Raw genomic sequence first — 20,298 nt, forward strand, 5'->3', positions numbered from 1 at the left:
AGGATTATTTTCCTGATGTAGCAAACTGGCTCAAATTAAGATCTGTCATCTGTAGACATAGCTCATTAGGCTACCAGCAGAGTATGAATCATTCCTTTAAAAGTTATGTCTTTGTATCTTGAGCTTGTTAAATTGCTTTATACTGTATAATCAATCACGTTAGGCTAACAGTGTGCAAAAATACAGTTAACATTATGACATGTTTACATTTGTAACAGTACTCTGCTTGCGTCGTGTACAGTCAATCATCGACACGAACTCCGACGTGTAGCACCAGTCATGGAGATTTATTCTGATAGGAACAGCACAAAATTGCACGTCATGCAATGCACGGCTCACCATCCAACTCTGCACTCACGCACACTGATTTGGTGCTTGTTCACTGGGCATGTAGTTACCAAAATAATACAATTACAATATACAATGTAATATCTTTGACAATGTACCTGATAGGAACAGCACAAAATTGCATGTCATGCAATGCACGGCTCACCATCCAACTCTGCACTCACGCACTGTACAAAATATATGACCCCCCCCCCACCAGACAGAGTAAGTTGTTAGCTAGTACTGGCGGGAATTCTTTACAACAAAATGCACAACAAATATTCTCCAAAAGACGCTGCATCTTGTGTGATGTTCGAACATTTACAAACAAATTAATATAAATTGTACATTTAAATCATCACTTGGGAGTATAAAAATCACTTTTGACATACAGTGCTTTGCAACCAACAACTTGCAGCTGGTTTGGTGCTTGTTCACTGGGAGGATTCTAACTGAAACATCCTCCCTCGTAAGCAAGCTACGCAAACCAGCCAATAAGATGCCATGTTGACTAGGTGAAGGCAAGACAAAACTAAAACCAAAAACCCATTGGCTTAACAATAAAGTGGCAAGGGGAATCACCAATATAACACATTGATTAGGCAAAATATTTAGTTTTGAAAGGGCTGTAGTTGTATAGGCCAATACAAATGTATTATATATTGTTATGCATTCAACTTTATTTGCAGAGTGCATTTTGATGCCAAATAACTTTTGGGCCCAGCTCGTAGAAATAAACATTGAAGATGAGAGCTACAGTGCATCTTAAGTGTCACCTGAGTGCTGCCCAGCTATAAAATGTCAAATAGAGGCTGGCATATTGAGCGTCAGAAAGCATTGGCAGTCCACCACTACTTGCATTAAAAACATTGGCTGAAATGGATTGCATAGCAAACCATTCCCACTGTAGGCCTAGTAGCTGTGGAAGAAAGATGCCACAATTACCACTGAAGTAATGTGTATTTAGGGATGATTTTGATTTGTTGTTTGCATAGAACTCCTTAGCAAATCATACACAAGAACCTTTCCTACTTATTGTTTTAACAATTGTTAAATCCCAATTGTTTTTAAATGGTCTATTTTGTAGTAAAAATCCATCCATTGAACTAAACAAATATCCTTTACATGCTCTTATGATGGTATTTAAAACCTCATGAGTTAAAAAATAACAATTACTTCAGATGAGTTGGCACGTGCTAACGTTTCAAAGTGTGTTCTGCATGTAGGCTACGTTAAAGCCTTTTATTCACACTGCAGGCCTTAATGCTCAAATCTGTTAGTAGACAATTAACACGCTAATTAGCTACCACATGTTCTTGCCAAACTGTCAACAGAGTAGCTAGCAAGCAACACTTGAGGGCAAATACATCAGATTTGACCATTCAGACACAAGTCACATAGCCAGGAATCAGATTTGTATCTGACTTTAAACCAACTACTAAGGTGGTTTGAAATGTGGCTTGAAATATCCTATTCCATGTGCTTTTTGGCTGTTCAGACTGCAGGGGAAAAAAACAGATTCTAATCGGATATGCAAATAGGATTTGAGTCACTTCAAACTGCCAATGTGAACATGACTTAAAAGACTCCTGAAATAGGCTGTCCACTTTGTTAACACATTAGGCTAGGTATGCATTCATAAAGCCTTTCTAACTGCCTACATAGGACATTAAACCAATCATATTGTACACACTATAGTGCCTATACACAACACTATCAAAAGCTCATCAAATACATGTCGTTATTACACCGATGGTTAATAACTTATTACAAAAGCTAATATATGCCTGGTGGGATAAATATGAATAGATATAATAACTATTATCTTGTCAACGATGTATGGTTGGGCGCAATGACAATTCGAACAATGGAAAAGAGAACTATCCTCAGAAAACATAAACCTACGAGATCAACTATAGAGACTCTTCTTCGCGGACGTGTGGGCAGCCAGCATCGTCGGGCGTCGGTTTATTCTTTACACTAACATTAAGGCTAGATCAGGATGACGGACGTTGCATTTCGTTTGATGGCAATATTACATGTGTCGGTCCATGTTGGAAATAATCAATATTCCTGAACACCAAGTATCATTAGAAACTATTTCAATGTATGGCTCTGTCAATAACGGATTACCGGTAGGTTAATATTGTACCCTATGCAGGATCGCTCACGTACACGGGTGTATGCGCTCGCGCTCAGGTTGCACCTGCAAGATGGCTCAAAGTGTTTTTGCATAAAGTCCTGTGAAGCTAGAATACATATTTGATTATCCTAATTTGTGACTGCAATTAGGGTTTGAGATGGGTCCTTGTAACGAAGATGTCATTGCGGCTCCGATGCAACTTCCACGCTCCAACTCACCTTGAAACAGGGCTTGTCTGGTAATGCCTCCAAAGCGACAGTGGAGGAACCAATCCACGCCCCAAAGCCTCCTCCACTCACCAATGAAAAGAGTGCGGAGGCGGATCTAAAATCTAAATTGTCATGCCTGGTTTCATGTTGGATTTACCATCTGACGTCGTCTGCTCTCCTCTCACTGGTGCAGGTGCTCTGTCTCAGCGAGAGAGGATGCGAAGGAGAGCAGGGGAGGGATAAAGCGAAGGGCGCCGGTGAAAAAGTGTGCAGGGCATGATTTAAAGGATATCAACCGCAGCAGATAGCGCCTTTATCGACCCGGGGACTCAGCAATGAAAGGTTTATTGAAAGGGGCACTTTGAGATATGATGAGGTTTCTTTCTGGTTGGCAATAGTACTATGATTTGGTATGTGGCCACTTTGATAGCAAGTGTATTCAGCACCCGAGGAACGGCAGCTCAAGGTGAGTTGAAGTGCAATATTTTATACTGCTTCCTGCTCAAGTTTAATTGTGGCTATGTTTACTAGGCTATATGGCTTTCGGATCATTGCTTGTTTGCCTGTCCACAAATGTATAACAAAAGTAGGCAACATTTAGTTTATTCAATTTGGTTTATTCAATTGTTTGAATTGCTTGCACCTGTTTCAAAGTGTAATGATAAGACGAGCACAAATTAGGAGGAAAAGTAATAAAAATGCATTTTAATATGAAGAATATCCACCCCATGCCCTGTATCTAGATTGGAATAAGGGGGTGGATAATAAGAAATTAAGAGCACTAATCCTGATTTACTACTGTATCTAATAATACGGTTTGGGAATGGATTGTCATGCTGCTATAAACTAATTTGAATAACCTTTAGGTAGCTGCAGAGGCGCGTGCCAAACACCATCCTGATTCTCAGTAGTGCTGTTAGCTATATTCCTGACTCGACAATAGCTTTTTGCATGTTTAAAAACGCAACTCAAATTCTTAGTGGTTTTGTAAATGGTTCGTTTGTGTTATACCTTAAGCACTTGTCGTAGAGTTTTCTTTTGACACTCTACTTTCTTAATCACGAAACGCAGGCCTACTTATATGTTTGTGCCCCCAACTATGGTTATACATAGTGTCATGCAATACAGGTGAGGTGATCAACTGATACGTTTTCATCCCAATTTACCCGTCTCATATTATGGATTCAGTTTGCCCCGTACTTCCATCTATGTCCACTGGAGGGAGTTTATTTTTTTATTTTATAGAATCACTGCTGCAACATATGCATAAGAATGGTCAAACATGCTCAGTTAAGTTTATACTGCATATATCCAATGATGGTGTATTTGGATTGATAATCAAGGGGTTAAGTTTACATTGATAGTTAGTCTTTGCTGCTATGTGCAGAATAGTTGCATGTAGCCTACAGTATATACTACAGTGTAGTACAAAATTCTTATTTTTCCACATTTTGTTGTGTTACAGCCTGAATTTAAAATGGTTTAAATATAGATTCATTTTTACGAATGGGGAAAAAAAAGGAAATAAGTATTCAATCCCTTTGTTATGGCAAGCCTAAATACGTTCAGGTGTAAGAATTTGCTAAACAAGTCACATAAGTTTCATGGACTCACTCTGTGTGCAATAATACTGTTTTTGAGTGACAACCTCATCTCTGTACCCCACACATACAATTATCTGTAAGGTCCCTCATTTGAGCAGTGCATTTCAAACATGGATTCAACCACAAAGACCAGGGAGGTTTTCCAATGCCTCAGAAAGAAGGGCTCTTATTGGTAGACGGGTAAAAAAGCTGACATTGAACATCCCTTTGAGCATGTTGATGTTATTAATTACACTTTGGATGGTGTATCAATACACCCAGTTACTACAAAGATACAGGTGTCCTTCCTAACTCATTTGCCAGAGAGGAAGGAAACCGCTCAGAGATTTCACCATGAGGCCAACAGTGACTTTAAAACAGTTAGAGTGTAATGGCTGTGATAGGAGGTAACTGAGGATGGATCAACAACATTGTAGTTACTCCACTATACTAACCTAATTGACAGAGTGAAAAGAAGGAAGCCTGTACAATAACAATATTCCCAAACATGCATCCTGTTTGCAACCAGGCACTAAAGTGATACTGCAAAAATGTGACAAAGTGTAACCGATGTGTAACCGATGTGAAATGGCTAGCTAGTTAACGGTGGTGCGCGCTAATAGCATTTCAATCGGGTGACGTCACTCACTCTGAGACCTGAAGTAGTTGTTCCCCTTGCTCTGCAAGGTGCCGTGGCTTTTGTGGCGCGATGGGTAACGATGCTTCATGGGTGTCAGTTGTTGTGTGCAGAGGGTCCCTGGTTCGAGCACGGGTCGGGGCGAGGGGACGGAAGTAAAACTGTTACATTGATGCTGTTGACCCGGATCACTGGAAAGCTATACTGTTACAAAAACAATTAACATTTTGTCCTGAATATCAAATAAAATTGTATTTGTTACATGCGCCGAATACACTGAAATGCTTACTTACAAGCCCTTAGCCAGCAATGCATTTTTAAGAAAAATAAGTGTTAAGTTAAAAATAACATAGTTAAAGAGCTTCAGTAAAATAACAGCTTGGCTATATAAAGGGGGTACCGGTACAGAGTCAATGTGCGGGGGCACAGGTTAGTTGAGGTAATATGTACATGTAGGTAGAGTTATTAAAGTGACTATGCATAAATGATAACCAGAGAGTAGCAGCAGCGTTCTAGGGTGGGGGTGGGGGGGGGCAATGATTAGCTGTTCAGGAGTCTTATGGCTTGGGGGTAGAAGCTGTTCAGAAGCCTTTTTGACCTAGACTTGGTGCTCCGGTACCGCTTGCCGTGCGGTAGCAGAGAGAACCATCTATGACTTGGGTGGCTGGAGTCTTTGACAATTCTTAGGGCCTTCCTCTGACAACACCTGGTATAGAGGTCCTGGATGGCAGGAAGTTTGGCCCCGGTGATGTACTGGGCTGTACGCACTACCCTCTGTAGTGCCTTGCGGTCGGATTCTTCCATACCAGGCAGTGATACAACCAGTGTTGTCCTGATGGTGCAACTGTAGAACATTTTGAGGATCTGAGGACCCATGCCAAATCTTTTCAGTCTCCTAAGTGGGGATAGGCTTTGTCATGCCCTCTTCACGACTGTCTTGGTATGTTTGTACCATGATAGTTTGTTGGTGATGTGGAGACCAAGGAACTTGAAGCTCTCAACCTGCTCCACTACGGCCCTGTCGATGAGAATGGGGGTTGGCTCGGTCCTCCTTTTCCTGTAGTCCACAATCATCTCCTTTGTCTTGATCACATTGAGGGAGAGGTTGTTATCCTGGCACCACACAGCCAGGTCTCTGACCTCCTCCGCATAGGCTTCCTCATCGTTGTCAGTGATTAGACACTGTTGTGTCGTCGGCAAACTTAATGATGGTGTTGGAGTTGAACATGGCTATGCAGTCATGGGTGAACAGGGAGTACAGGAGGGGACAGAGCATGCACCCCTGAGGGGCCCCCTTGTGTTTTACATTTACATTTAAGTCATTTAGCAGACGCTCTTATCCAGAGCGACTTACAAATTGGTGCGTTCACCTTATGACATCCAGTGGAACAGCCACTTTACAATAGTGCATCTAAATCTTTTAAGGGGGGGGGTGAGAAGGATTACTTTATCCTATCCTAGGTATTCCTTAAAGAGGTGGGGTTTCAGGTGTCTCCGGAAGGTGGTGATTGACTCCGCTGTCCTGGCGTCGTGAGGGAGTTTGTTCCACCATTGGGGGGCCAGAGCAGCGAACAGTTTTGACTGGGCTGAGCGGGAACTGTACTTCCTCAGTGGTAGGGAGGCGAGCAGGCCAGAGGTGGATGAACGCAGTGCCCTTGTTTGGGTGTAGGGCCTGATCAGAGCCTGGAGGTACTGAGGTGCCGTTCCCCTCACAGCTCCGTAGGCAAGCACCATGGTCTTGTAGCGGATGCGAGCTTCAACTGGAAGCCAGTGGAGAGAGCGGAGGAGCGGGGTGACGTGAGAGAACTTGGGAAGGTTGAACACCAGACGGGCTGCGGCGTTCTGGATGAGTTGTAGGGTTTAATGGCACAGGCAGGGAGCCCAGCCAACAGCGAGTTGCAGTAATCCAGACGGGAGATGACAAGTGCCTGGATTAGGACCTGCGCCGCTTCCTGTGTGAGGCAGGGTCGTACTCTGCGGATGTTGTAGAGCATGAACCTACAGGAACGGGCCACCGCCTTGATGTTATTTGAGAACGACAGGGTGTTGTCCAGGATCACGCCGAGGTTCTTAGCGCTCTGGGAGGAGGACACAATGGAGTTGTCAACCGTGATGGCGAGATCATGGAACGGGCAGTCCTTCCCCGGGAGGAAGAGCAGCTCCGTCTTGCCGAGGTTCAGCTTGAGGTGGTGATCCGTCATCCACACTGATATGTCTGCCAGACATGCAGAGATGCGATTCGCCACCTGGTCATCAGAAGGGGGAAAGGAGAAGATTAATTGTGTGTCGTCTGCATAGCAATGATAGGAGAGACCATGTGAGGTTATGACAGAGCCAAGTGACTTGGTGTATAGCGAGAATAGGAGAGGGCCTAGAACAGAGCCCTGGGGGACGCCAGTGGTGAGAGCGCGTGGTGAGGAGACAGATTCTCGCCACGCCACCTGGTAGGAGCGACCTGTCAGGTAGGACGCAATCCAAGCGTGGGCCGCGCCGGAGATGCCCAACTCGGAGAGGGTGGAGAGGAGGATCTGATGGTTCACAGTATCGAAGGCAGCCGCTAGGTCTAGAAGGATGAGAGCAGAGGAGAGAGAGTTAGCTTTAGCAGTGCGGAGCGCCTCCGTGATACAGAGAAGAGCAGTCTCAGTTGAATGACTAGTCTTGAAACCTGACTGATTTGGATCAAGAAGGTCATTCTGAGAGAGATAGCGGGAGAGCTGGCCAAGGACGGCACGTTCAAGAGTTTTGGAGAGAAAAGAAAGAAGGGATACTGGTCTGTAGTTGTTGACATCGGAGGGATCGAGTGTAGGTTTTTTCAGAAGGGGTGCAACTCTCGCTCTCTTGAAGACGGAAGGGACGTATCCAGCGGTCAGGGATGAGTGGATGAGCGAGGTGAGGTAAGGGAGAAGGTCTCCGGAAATGGTCTGGAGAAGAGAGGGGATAGGGTCAAGCGGGCAGGTTGTTGGGCGGCCGGCCGTCACAAGACGCGAGATTTCATCTGGAGAGAGAGGGGAGAAAGAGGTCAGAGCACAGGGTAGGGCAGTGTGAGCAGAACCAGCGGTGTCGTTTGACTTAGCAAACGAGGATCGGATGTCGTCGACCTTCTTTTCAAAATGGTTGACGAAGTCATCTGCAGAGAGGGAGGAGGGGGGAGGGGAGGAGGATTCAGGAGGGAGGAGAAGGTGGCAAAGAGCTTCCTAGGGTTAGAGGCAGATGCTTGGAATTTAGAGTGGTAGAAAGTGGCTTTAGCAGCAGAGACAGAAGAGGAAAATGTAGAGAGGAGGGAGTGAAAGGATGCCAGGTCCGCAGGGAGGCGAGTTTTCCTCCATTTCCGCTCGGCTGCCCGGAGCCCTGTTCTGTGAGCTCGCAATGAGTCGTCGAGCCACGGGGCGGGAGGGGAGGACCGAGCCGGCCTGGAGGATAGGGGACATAGAGAGTCAAAGGATGCAGAAAGGGAGGAGAGGAGGGTTGAGGAGGCAGAATCAGGAGATAGGTTGGAGAAGGTTTGAGTAGAGGGAAGAGATGATAGGATGGAAGAGGAGAGAGTAGCGGGGGAGAGAGAGCGAAGGTTGTGACGGCGCGATACCATCCAAGTAGGGGCAGTGTGGGAAGTGTTGGATGAGAGCGAGAGGGAAAAGGATACAAGGTAGTGGTCGGAGACTTGGAGGGGAGTTGCAATGAGGTTAGTGGAAGAACAGCATCTAGTAAAGATGAGGTCGAGCGTATTTCCTGCCTTGTGAGTAAGGGGGGAAGGTGAGAGGGTGAGGTCAAAAGAGGAGAGGAGTGGAAAGAAGGAGGCAGAGAGGAATGAGTCAAAGGTAGACGTGGGGAGGTTAAAGTCGCCCAGAACTGTGAGAGGTGAGCCAACCTCAGGAAAGGAGCTTATCAAGGCATCAAGCTCATTGATGAACTCCCGAGGGAACCTGGAGGGCGATAAATGATAAGGATGTTAAGCTTGAAAGGGCTGGTAACTGTGACAGCATGGAATTCAAAGGAGGCGATAGACAGATGGGTAAGGGGAGAAAGAGAGAATGACCACTTGGGAGAGATGAGGATCCCGGTGCCACCACCCCGCTGACCAGAAGCTCTCGGGGTGTGCGAGAACACGTGGGCGGACGAAGGGAGAGCAGTAGGAGTAGCAGTGTTATCTGTGGTGATCCATGTTTCCGTCAGTGCCAAGAAGTCGAGGGACTGGAGGGAGGCATAGGCTGAGATGAACTCCGCCTTGTTGGCCGCAGATCGGCAGTTCCAGAGGCTACCGGAGACCTGGAACTCCACGTGGGTCGTGCGCGCTGGGACCACCAGATTAGGGCGGCCGCGGCCACGCGGTGTGGAGCGTTTGTATGGTCTGTGCAGAGAGGAGAGAACAGGGATAGACAGACACATAGTTGACAGGCTACAGAAGAGGCTACGCTAATGCAAAGGAGATTGGAATGACAAGTGGACTACACGTCTCGAATGTTCAGAAAGTTAAGCTTACGTAGCAAGAATCTTATTGACTAAAATGATTAAAATGATACAGTACTGCTGAAGTAGGCTAGCTGGCAGTGGCTGCGTTGTTGACTTTGTAGGCTAGCTGGCAGTGGCTGCGTTGTTGACACTACACTAATCAAGTCGTTCCGTTGAGTGTGATAGTTTCTACAGTGCTGCTATTCGGGGCTAGCTGGCTAGCTAGCAGTGTTGATTACGTTACGTTGCGTTAAAAGAACGACAATAGCTGGCTAGCTAACCTAGAAAATCGCTCTAGACTACACAATTATCTTTGATACAAAGACGGCTATGTAGCTAGCTATGTAGCTAGCTACGATCAAACAAATCAAACCGTTGTACTGTAATGAAATGAAATGAAAATGTGATACTACCTGTGGAGCGAAGCGGAATGCGACCGGGTTGTTGAGTGAGGAAGTTCTGTTCGGTAGACGTTGGCTAGCTGTTGGCTAGCTAGCAGTGTCTCCTACGTTAAGGACGACAAATAGCTGGCTAGCTAACCTCGGTAAATTAAGATAATCACTCTAAGACTACACACTCTAAACTACACAATTATCTTGGATACGAAGACAGCAAAGACAACTATGTAGCTAGCTAACACTACACTAATCAAGTCGTTCAGTTGAGTGTAATAGTTTTTACAGTGCTGCTATTCTGTGAACGGTGGACGTTTGCTAGCTGGCTAGCTGGCTAGCTGCTGGGCAGATAGCAGTGTAGACTACGTTAGGACGACGAAAATACGATAATTACGCAATTATCTTTGATACAAAGACGGCTATGTAGCTAGCTAAGAAGAAATTGCTAAGATTAGACAAATCAAACCGTTGTACTATAATGAAATGTAATGAAATGTAATGAAAAGTTATACTGCTTGCGGACCGAAGTGCGGATGCAACCGCTCGCTCCAACACGGAAGTAGATCATTGAGGATCAGCGTGGCAGAAGTGTTGTTACCTACCCTTACTACCTGGGGGTGGGCCATCAGGAAGTCCAGGATCCAGTTGCAGAGGGAGGTGTTTAGTCCCTGGGTCCGTAGCTTAGTGATGAGCTCATCTCATATGTATACACTGTATTTTATACCATCTATTGTATCTTGCCTATGCCGCTCGGTATTCCATTCCTTTACTTAGATTTGTGTGTATTTGGTAGTTGTTGTGGAATTGTTCGATTGTTAGAATTACTTGTTAGATATTGCTGCACTGTCGGAACTAGAAGCACAAGCATTTCGCTACACTCACAATAGCGTCTGCTAACCATGTGTATGTGACCAATAATAACATTTGATTTCATTTGAGCTTTGAGGGCACTATGGTGTTGAAAGCTGAGCTGTAGTCAATGAATATCATTCTCACATTGTCCGGGTGGGAAAGGGCAGTGTGAAGTGCAATAGAGATTGCATTATATGTGGATTTGTTGGGGCGGTATGTAAATTGGAGTGGGTCGAGGGTTTCTGGGATAATGGTGTTGATGTGAGCCATGACCATCCTTTCAAAGCACTTCATAGCTACAGGTTGGTAGTCATTTAGGAAGGTTAACTTAGTGTTCTTGGGAACAGGGACTATGGTGGTCTGCTTGAAACATGTTGGTATTGCAGACTCCGTCAGGGACAGGTTGAAAATGTCAGTGAAGACACTTGCCAGTTGGTCATGCTCGGAGAACACGTCCTGGTAATCCATCTGGCCCCGAGGCCTTGTGAATGTTGAACGAGCTGCAACAAACACTCACATTGAAGAGATTGAGATAAAACTCTCCATTCAAAGACTCAATCATGAACACTTTTACTGACAGTTGTGACTGTTGCGTGATGTATTGTTGTCTCTACCTTCTTGCCCTTTGTGCTGTTGTCTGTGCCTAATAATGTTTGTACCATGTTTTCTGCAGCTACCATTTTGTTGTCATGTTGTGTTGCTACCATGCTGTGTTGTCATGTGTTGCTGCCAATGCAATGTTGTCTTCGGTCTCTCTGTATGTAATGTTGGGTTTTGTCCAACATTTGATATTTTATTTATTTATTTTAATCCCAGCCCCTGTCCCCGCAGGAGGCCTTTTGCCTTTTGGTAGGCTGTCATTGTAAATAATAATTTGTTCCAAACTGACTTGCCTAGTTAAATAAAGGTAAAAACAATTATTTTTTGACCTGTTTAAAGGTCTTACTCACATCGGCTACGGAGAGCGTGATCACACAGTCATCCAGAACAGCTGATGCTCTCATGCATGCTTCAGTGTTGCTTGTGTCAAAGCGAGCTTAGAAATAATTTAGCTCATCTGGAAGGCTCATGTCACTGGGCAGCTCGCGGCTGTGTTTCCCTTTGTAGTCTGTAATAGTTTGCAAGCCCTGCCCCATCCGAAGAGTGTCGGAGCCGGTGTAGTACCATTTGATCTTGGTCCTGTATTGACGCTTTGCCTGTTTCATGGTTCATCGGAGGGCATAGCGGTATTTCTTATAAGCGCCTCGCTCCTTGAAAGTGGCAGTGCTACCCTTTAGCTCAGTGCAGATGTTGCCTGTATCCCATGGGTTCTGGTTGGGGTATGTACGTACAGTCATTGTGGGGATGATGTCATCGATGCACTTATTGATAAAGCCAGTGACTGATGTGGTGTACTCCTCAATGTCATCGGAAGATTCCCGGAACATATTCCAGTCTGTGCTAGCAAAACAGTCCTGTAGCTTAGCATCTGCTTCATCTGACCACTTTCATATTGACAGAGTCACTGGTGCTTCCTGCTTTAGTTTTTGCTTGTAAGCAGGAATCAGGAGGATAGAATTTTGGTCAGATTTGCCAAGTGGGGGTGAGGGAGAGCTTTGTACGCCTCTCTGTGTGTGGAGTATAGGGGGTCCACAGTTTTTTTTCTGTCTGGTTGCACATTTAACATTCTGGTGGAAATGAGGTAAAACTGTTTCCCTGAATTAAATTCCCCAGCCACTAGGAGCGCCGCCTGTGGGTGAGCGTTTTCCTGTTTGTTTATGGCCTTATACAGCTCATTGAGTGCAGACTTAGTGCCAGCATCGGTTTGTGTTGGTAAATAGACAGCTTAGAAAAATGTAGATGTAACCTCTCTTAATAAATAGTGTGGTCTACAGCTTATCATGAGATACTCCACCTCAGGCGAGCAAGACCTCAAGACTTCCTTAATATTAGATTTCGTGCACCAGTTGTTGTTTACAAATATACACAGACCGCCACCCCTTGTCTTACCGGAGGCAGCTGTTCTAACTTGCCGATGCAGCATAAAACCTGGCAGCTGTATTTTATCCATGTCGTCGTTCAGTCACGACTCTGTGAAACAAGATATTACAAATTAATGTCCTGTTGGTAGGATATTAATGATCGTAGAACGTCTATTTTGTTATCCAATGATTGTACGTTGGCTAATAGGACTGATGGTAGATGCAGATCATCCACTCGCCGTCGGATCCTTACAAGGCACCCCGACATCCGTCCCCGATATCTCCGTCTCTTTCTCCTGCGAATGACTGGGATGTTGGCCTTGTCGGGTGTTTGTGGTAAATCCTTCGCTTCTGACTCGGTAAAGAAAAATCTTTGTCCAGTACGAGGTGAGTAATCACTATCCTGATATCCAGAAGCTCTTTTCGGTCATAAGAGATGTGAGAGAGGTGAAAAGAAACACACACAATAGCACAATTTGTTAAGAGCCCAGAAAATGGCAGCCATCTCCTCCGGCACCATTCAATCAATACACTTCAATATGAAGTATATTGGATTTGCCCCAAACATAACAGCACATTACTGAGTACCATTATCCATATTTTCAAGCATAGTGGAGGCTGCATCATGTTATGGTTATGCTTGTAATCGTTAGGGACTGGGGAGTTTTTCAGGATAAAAAAGAAACGGAATGGAGCTAAGCATAGGCAAAATCCTAGAGGAAAACCTGGTTTGGCTGTTTAGCAATGATCAACAGCCAATTTGACAGAGCTTGAAGAATTAAAAAAATAATAATGTGAAAATATTACAGAATCCAGGTGTGCAAAGCTCTTAGAGACTTACCCAGATAGACTCACAGCTGTGATTGATGTCAAAGGTGATACTAACATGTATTGACTCAGGGGTGTGAATGCTTATGTAAATGAGATATTTCTGTATTTTATTTTCAATAAATTTGCTAACATTTCTAAAAACATTTTCACTTTGTCAGTATGGGGTATTGTGTGTAAATTTGTGAAAAACAACATGTATTTAACCAATTTAGAATTCAGGCTGTAACACACCAAAATGTGCAATAAGTCAAGGGGTATGAATACTTTCCAAAGGCACTGTATATTCTCCTCAAAGCATGTAGTCCCATTCAGCCAGGAGGGCAGAAGACTGTAGTTATTGCCAAGGAGATGAGGACAGTACAGTGAGTGACTCTGTGATGCTGGTGTCATATGCCTCTGGGTGACTGAGAACTGACTGTCACCTTGCTCTGCCGCTCATGTGCTCCTCTGCATATGTTCCCCATCTCCGACGTTACGGACGGACATCACAAAGCTCTAGAGCCCATATACACACACCCACAGAGACTGCGCTGTACTCTGTTCTTCTGCCCGAATGCTGCTGTCTCAAGCTGTCAGCTGGCAAGAGCCTTGACTCTGGCCAGCGATAACCCTGGACACGAGCCAGAGTGCTCTCTGTTCTTCTCTCGGTCTCTCTCTCTCTCTGCCCTCAGTCTGATCTTTCTCTCTCTCCCAATCTTAACTCTCATCTTCTGTTTTTGTCTGCTCCTCTTTCTGTGTGTACATCCTCATTATACCCTCCATCTCTCCACAACCTTTGGTCTCAGGTCCTTTCTCTAATGTCTTGCTCGCCACACAAACTCAACACCCCCACCACCATTTAAGTTGGCTCTTAGCAATATAGGATGGCAGAGTGGGGGGCATGGGAGCATGGAGAGCGACGTTAATGGAGGCCTGGAGGGGTGCGCGGTAACCGTCTGCTCCCATCCACACTCCACTTGTTATGTCCCCGCCCAGGGGAATAGTGCGTCTTTAAACATGATATGAGCATATGCCCACTAACAGGAAGGCGCTCTCCCCCTGTTAAACTGATTATGACTAAGCTGTGCGTTAAATGCCACTCTGGTGCCTGACCGTAATGCACATGGCACGGGTACAGAGTGGGCAGGTTGTGTTGAGGCAAGGGGTGGGTTTTAGCATCATTGCCCCCCCAGGATAGTTTGCCAGGACTGTGTGCGTGTCTGTGCGTGTGTGCGAGTGCATGAGTAGGCTATATGTTTTGCGTGTGTGTGTGTGTGGACCATGGAGGGAAAATAATGAAAACACCAAGGAAAATATTTAGTTAAAAGGCATAGAGATTTCAATAATACTTTTTCTGCCTCAAAAAATTCTGTGGAATACATATTACAAAAGAGCAGGTTGGCGACTGTTGATGACCACACAAAAACCTGCAGAGTAGTTACTAGCTAACCACAGATAGGAATGCTGAGACAGCCAATTCAAAGCAATCGATTTCATTGTCAAGGTTCCAAGTATTTGTGGTGTGTGTGTGTGAGAGAGAGAGAGAGAGAGAGCATGAATTCTTGTATAATTAACTAAAATACATATTAGTCCAGCAGTATAGCTTCTTCCTCATTAGTATATGATATGGCAGCACAGCTCCTCACTTTGTAATATGTTGGACGGGCTAGGCTATCTTGTCTGGCCCCAATTCCATTTCTAAGCTCTCAGCACTTCAAAGACGTCTTCCTGTCTGCAATGTACTTCCTGCAGAATGCTCTCTCTAGTCCTCTGACTGGTATCATTGCCAGGAGTGTGTGTACATGTCAGAGAGCGAGGATCCTTACTGGATATGAGGGTGGAAAATTGGGGAGGAAATGTGGCTCAGAAGTGTCCCTGTTCCCTCAGATAAAGTATTCCTCTAATACCTTCCTTCAACTGCCCTGGTTTTGAGGTCGCACTTAACAGGAGCGCTCAAAGACTGAGATCTTGACCAGTATTTGAACCTGCATAGGTTCATAGGTTATTCAAACCTTTTATTAGTCATTTTTGCATGTGGTTCTTTATTATGCTATCTAATGGATGTATTTTCTAGTAGTTAACCAGTACACTGTTAGGAAAAAAGGTGCAATCTAGAACCTAAAAGGGTTCTTCTGTTGCCCCCATAGGATAACCCTTTTTGGTTCCAGGTTGAACCTTTTTGGTGTCAGGTTGAACCTTTCCACAGAGTGTTCAACATGGACCCAAAAAGGGTTCTACCTTGAACCAAAAATGGTGCTCCTATGGGGACAGCCAAATAACCCTTTTGTATGAGAAAGAAGTCAGTTATGGAGAGACGTGGGTCACTGCTTATTAAGATATTCTTGATATTGTTCTTAAATAAAATGCACTAAAGCTTTAGTTTGAATCTTTCCTCTGCTTCACGGTGTGCTCATCGGCATGGTAATCCTCTCACCCGGGGCAAATGGCACGCTCCATATGTCACCAACCTTCATACGTCAATCAGCTGGTATTTGGACTAGGGAGGATTGACTCAGGGGTCCATCTTTCACCAGGGCTCTGCTGCGAGAGAACGCTGGTTAAAGATGCTCCAGATATACATGGATGGGAGCCTTGTGGAACGTCTTCAATTATGCATTCTACTCCACAAAGCTTTAGTTTAGAAGGAAGGTCAGTGTGTTACTATTTCAGTCTTGTCAACACTGACAAATACCCAGTTCATGTTGGCAACATAGTAAATGGCTGTTTTATTCATGTTGCAGGAGTTGATACCACCCACTTTTTACATGTCTGTTTCCTCTCTCCATGTCTGCTTAGATGTCTGGCCATTTTGAGTAGAAAATTACTAATTGATCGATCTAATAGCCAGTGATGATTGTTAGCATGTAATTCTTGGAGGGGCAAACTACCCCAATTTGTTTTAGTTGCAGGCCAGCAAAGGTACAACACTAAACAATACATTAATTGCACTATAACAGTGACAAACAGTGCCCACAAACTGTTAGGGCCTACATAAAGCTGTCCCAACAGCAGGGTCCCAACACCTTACTACTGCTACACCTGACTATCAGTGGAGCCTTGTCAGGCAGTGAAATAGTTAATTCAGCCTCATTTACAGCTCTAGAAAGAGGCCAGAGTTCCCGACTTGGAATTCAGAGTTGGATGACCGTTCAATAAGTATTTTCCCAGTCGGAGCTACTTTTTTTTCATAGTTCCCAGTTGTCTTGAAAGTGGCAGAAATCATGCTGGATTGACAGCATGGCCAATGTTGAATGTTTATCCTTTTAAGCTTGGAAAAGAGACCCTTAAACCCAGACTTGGACAACACACCCGCTCCACTGAATAGCAGGCTAGTGATTGCTTTGCAATGCTTGTAGTTAAATCAAATAACATTTTATTTGTCACATACGCTGAAATCAACAGACCTTACAGTAGACCTTACAGTGAAATGCTTACTTACAAGCCCATAACCAACAATGCTTTAAATAAGTGTTTATTAAATTTTTTTAAATAAAAGTAACACATAATTCAACAGCAGCAGTAAAATAACAAGTGACGGTATATAGGCAACAACACGTCTGCCACACTGATCCTCAACACTGAGTCCCTCAGGTGTGTGTACTTAGTCCCCTCCTGTACTCCCTGTTCACCCACGACTGCGTGGGCAAACACGACATCAACACCATCATTTAGTTTGCTGATGACACAACAGTGGTAGACCTGATCACCGACAACGATGAGACAGCCTATAGGGAGGAGGTCAGAGAACTGTCAGTGTGGTGCCAGGACAACAACCTCTCCTTCAATGTGAGCAAGACTAAGGCGCTACAGAGGGTAGTGCGTACGGCCTAGTACATCACTGGGGCCAAGCTTCCTGCCATCCAGGACCTATATAATAGGCGGTGTCAGAGGAAAGCCCATAAAATTGTCAGACACTCCAGTCACCCTAGTCATAGACGGTTTTCTCTGCTACCGCACGGCAAGCAGTACCGGAGCGCCAAGTCTAGGACCAAAAGGCTCCTCAACAGCTTCTACCCCCAAGCCATAAGACTGCTGACCCACCCCCTCCATTTGTTTTGTATACTCGCTGTTTATTATCTATGCATAGTCACTTCACCCCTACCTACATGTACAAATTATCTAAACTAACCTGTGCCCCTGCACGCTGACTCGGTACCGGTAACCCCTGTGTATAGCCTTACTATTGTGTTACTTTTATACTTTTTTTTTCTATGGTAATTTTTTTCTTAACTCTTCTTGAACTGCACTGTTGGTTAAGAGCTTGTAAGTAAGCATTTCACAATAAGGTCTACACTTGTTGTATTCAACGCATGTGACAAAGTTTGATTTGATATACAGGGGGTACCGGTACAGAGTCATTGTGGCACTATGGTGTTGAACGCTGAGCTGTTGTCAATGAATAGCATTCTCACATAGGTGTTCCTTTTATCCAGATGGGAAAGGGCAGTGTGGAGTGCAATACCGATTGCATCATCTGTGGATCTGTTGGGGCGGTATGTAAATTGGAGTGGGTCGAGGGTTTCTGCAATAATGTTGTTGATGTGAGATGACTAGCCTTTCAAAGCACTTCATGGCTACAGACGTGAGTGCTACGGGTCGGTAGTCATTTAGGCAGGTTACCTTAGTGTTCTTGGGAACAGGGACTATGGTGGTCTGCTTGAAACATGTTGGTATTACAGACTCCGTCAGGGACAGGTTGAAAATGTCAGTGAAGACACTTGCCAGTGGCGGTTCTAGCTTGTATGGCCCCCCCCAATTTAAAACTAACATTTAAAACTAACATTTAAAACTATATATAAAAAGAACTAACAAAGACAAATGGAGACAAATTGTAGTATATAAATAGAAAAAAAAGAATTGAATTATTACAATATTAGCCTATTGCTAACAAAAAAACACAAATAAAACTAAATTGCACAAATCCTATATCACACAAATACACAAATAGAATAACACATTATTAATAAGAAGAGAACCTTGCACAACTTATTGCATTACTAATTGCATTACAAATTGTAATTGTAAGAAGTCACAGAACTATTTGATAGATTCCCCTGCTCCCCCTACCTCGGGCTTCCAGTTGTGGAGACCTGAGGTCAACCTACCCACGCCCCCCTCCCCATCTTGTCCTTCTGAGTGAGATACCTTCCCACTGCCCGGAGTACACATCCTGGTAATCCGTCTGGCCCTGCGGCTTTGTGAATGTTGACCTGTTTAAATGTCTTACTCTCACATAGGCTACGGAAAGCGTGATCACACAGTTGTCCGGAAAAGCTGGTGCTCTCATGCATGTTTCAGTGTTACTTGTCTCGAAGTGAGCTTAGAAGTAATTTAGCTCATCTGGTAGGTTCGTGTCACTGGGCAGCTCACGGTTGTGCTTCCCTTTGTAGTCTGTAAGAATTTGCAAGCCCTGTCACATCCGACGAGCGTCGGAGCCGGTGTAGTACGATTCGATCTTAGTCCTGTGTTGATGCTTTTCTTGTTTGATGGTTCGTCGGAGGGCATAGCGGGATTTCTTATAAGCTTCCGGGTTAGAGTCCCGCTCCTTGAAAGAGGCAACTCTACCCTTTAGCTCAGTGCAGATGTTGCCTGTAATCCATGGCTTCTGTTTGGGGTGTGTACGTACGGTCACTGTGGGGACGACGTCACAGATGCACTTATTGATGAAGCCAGTGACTGATGTGGTGTACTCCTCAATGCCACCGGAAGAATCCTGAAACATATATTCCAGTCTGCTAGCAAAACAGTCCTGTAGCTTAGCATCTGCTTTATCTGACCACTTTCTTATTGACAGAGTTACTGGTGCTTCCTGATTTTTAGTTTTTGCTTGTAAGCAGGAATAAGGAGGATAGAATTATGGTCAGATTTGCCAAATGGAGGGCGAGAGAGCTTTGTACGCGTCTCTTTGTGTGGAGACGCGTACCAAGGTCTAGAGTTTTTATTTTATTTTTTACTTCTGAATTCCTTCAGTACGGGGTGTGTAATCACTGTTCTGATATCAAGAAGCTCTTTTTCGGTCATAAGACACGGTGGGAGAAACATTACGTGCAATATAAGTTACAAATAACGCAAGAAAACATGCAATGTTTACGGGATCGTAAAACAGCGACCATCTTCTTCGGCGCCACTGATTCCTTCCAAATCACTCATTGTTGAATTTGCGATTTCCAAATTGTTGTGTAATGTCCAATGGGAGATGAGCTCCGATACGTTATTATCTATAATTTCTCTTCATATGAAGGATTGAAAAGGATTTGCCAGTAGATTGTTGACTTGATTCATGATGATGAATGCTAGCTAAGATTTTGAAATTATGTTGTCCAATCAAAAATACAGTAGATATAACGTCATTTTACGTCATTTTATCTGTGGCCAATGACATTGAGCACTTCTAATTGAACTCTGTGGCAGCACCCAAGGGGGTTGAATTTTCGAACTCTCCCCGTACATTTTGCAGTGACGTAGTTTTTCCATGAGTGACAACTTAAGAACATTACCAACCCTTACATGCTGACCAAACCGGAAGTGCGCACGTTCATTTTGTTCACCCACACCAGAAGCAAATCAGGACACTCAGGTTGAAATATCAAAACAAACTCTGAACCAAATATATTAATTTGGGGACAGGTCAAAAAGTATTAAACATGTATGACCATTTAAATAGCTAGCTTGCTGTTGCTAGGTAATTTGTCCTGGTATATAAACATTGAGTTGTTATTTGCCCTGAAATGCATAAGGTCCTCAACTCAGACAATTAATCCACAGGTAAACCGAATACATTGCTCATCATCTCTCCTTTTTCCTTAAGGCTTCTTTTTCTTCTTTGGACTTTATATGGCAGTTGGCAATGAACTTTACAGCGTAACTACAATCTACCGGAGTGTGGACCTAAGTTCGTCTTTCAATCACCCACGTGGGTACAGTATATGCTCCTT

At 44.3% G+C, this 20,298-nt stretch overlaps 1 protein-coding gene across 1 annotated transcript in view; it reads left to right on the forward strand.

Moving 5' to 3' along the window:
• The first annotated feature begins 2,859 nt into the window (after positions 1-2,859).
• Positions 2,860-20,298, forward strand: part of igsf9bb (immunoglobulin superfamily, member 9Bb) — a 188,795-nt gene continuing 171,356 nt past the window's right edge. Inside the window, exon 1 of the mRNA XM_065007291.1 lies at positions 2,860-3,145. Within this exon, the coding sequence (XP_064863363.1) occupies positions 3,082-3,145 (64 nt within the window). The 5' untranslated portion in view covers positions 2,860-3,081. The remainder of the gene's footprint in view (positions 3,146-20,298) is intronic.

The sequence above is a fragment of the Oncorhynchus nerka genome, linkage group LG22 (genome assembly GCF_034236695.1).
Source record: "Oncorhynchus nerka isolate Pitt River linkage group LG22, Oner_Uvic_2.0, whole genome shotgun sequence".
In the NCBI taxonomy this organism is placed as follows: domain Eukaryota; kingdom Metazoa; phylum Chordata; class Actinopteri; order Salmoniformes; family Salmonidae; genus Oncorhynchus; species Oncorhynchus nerka.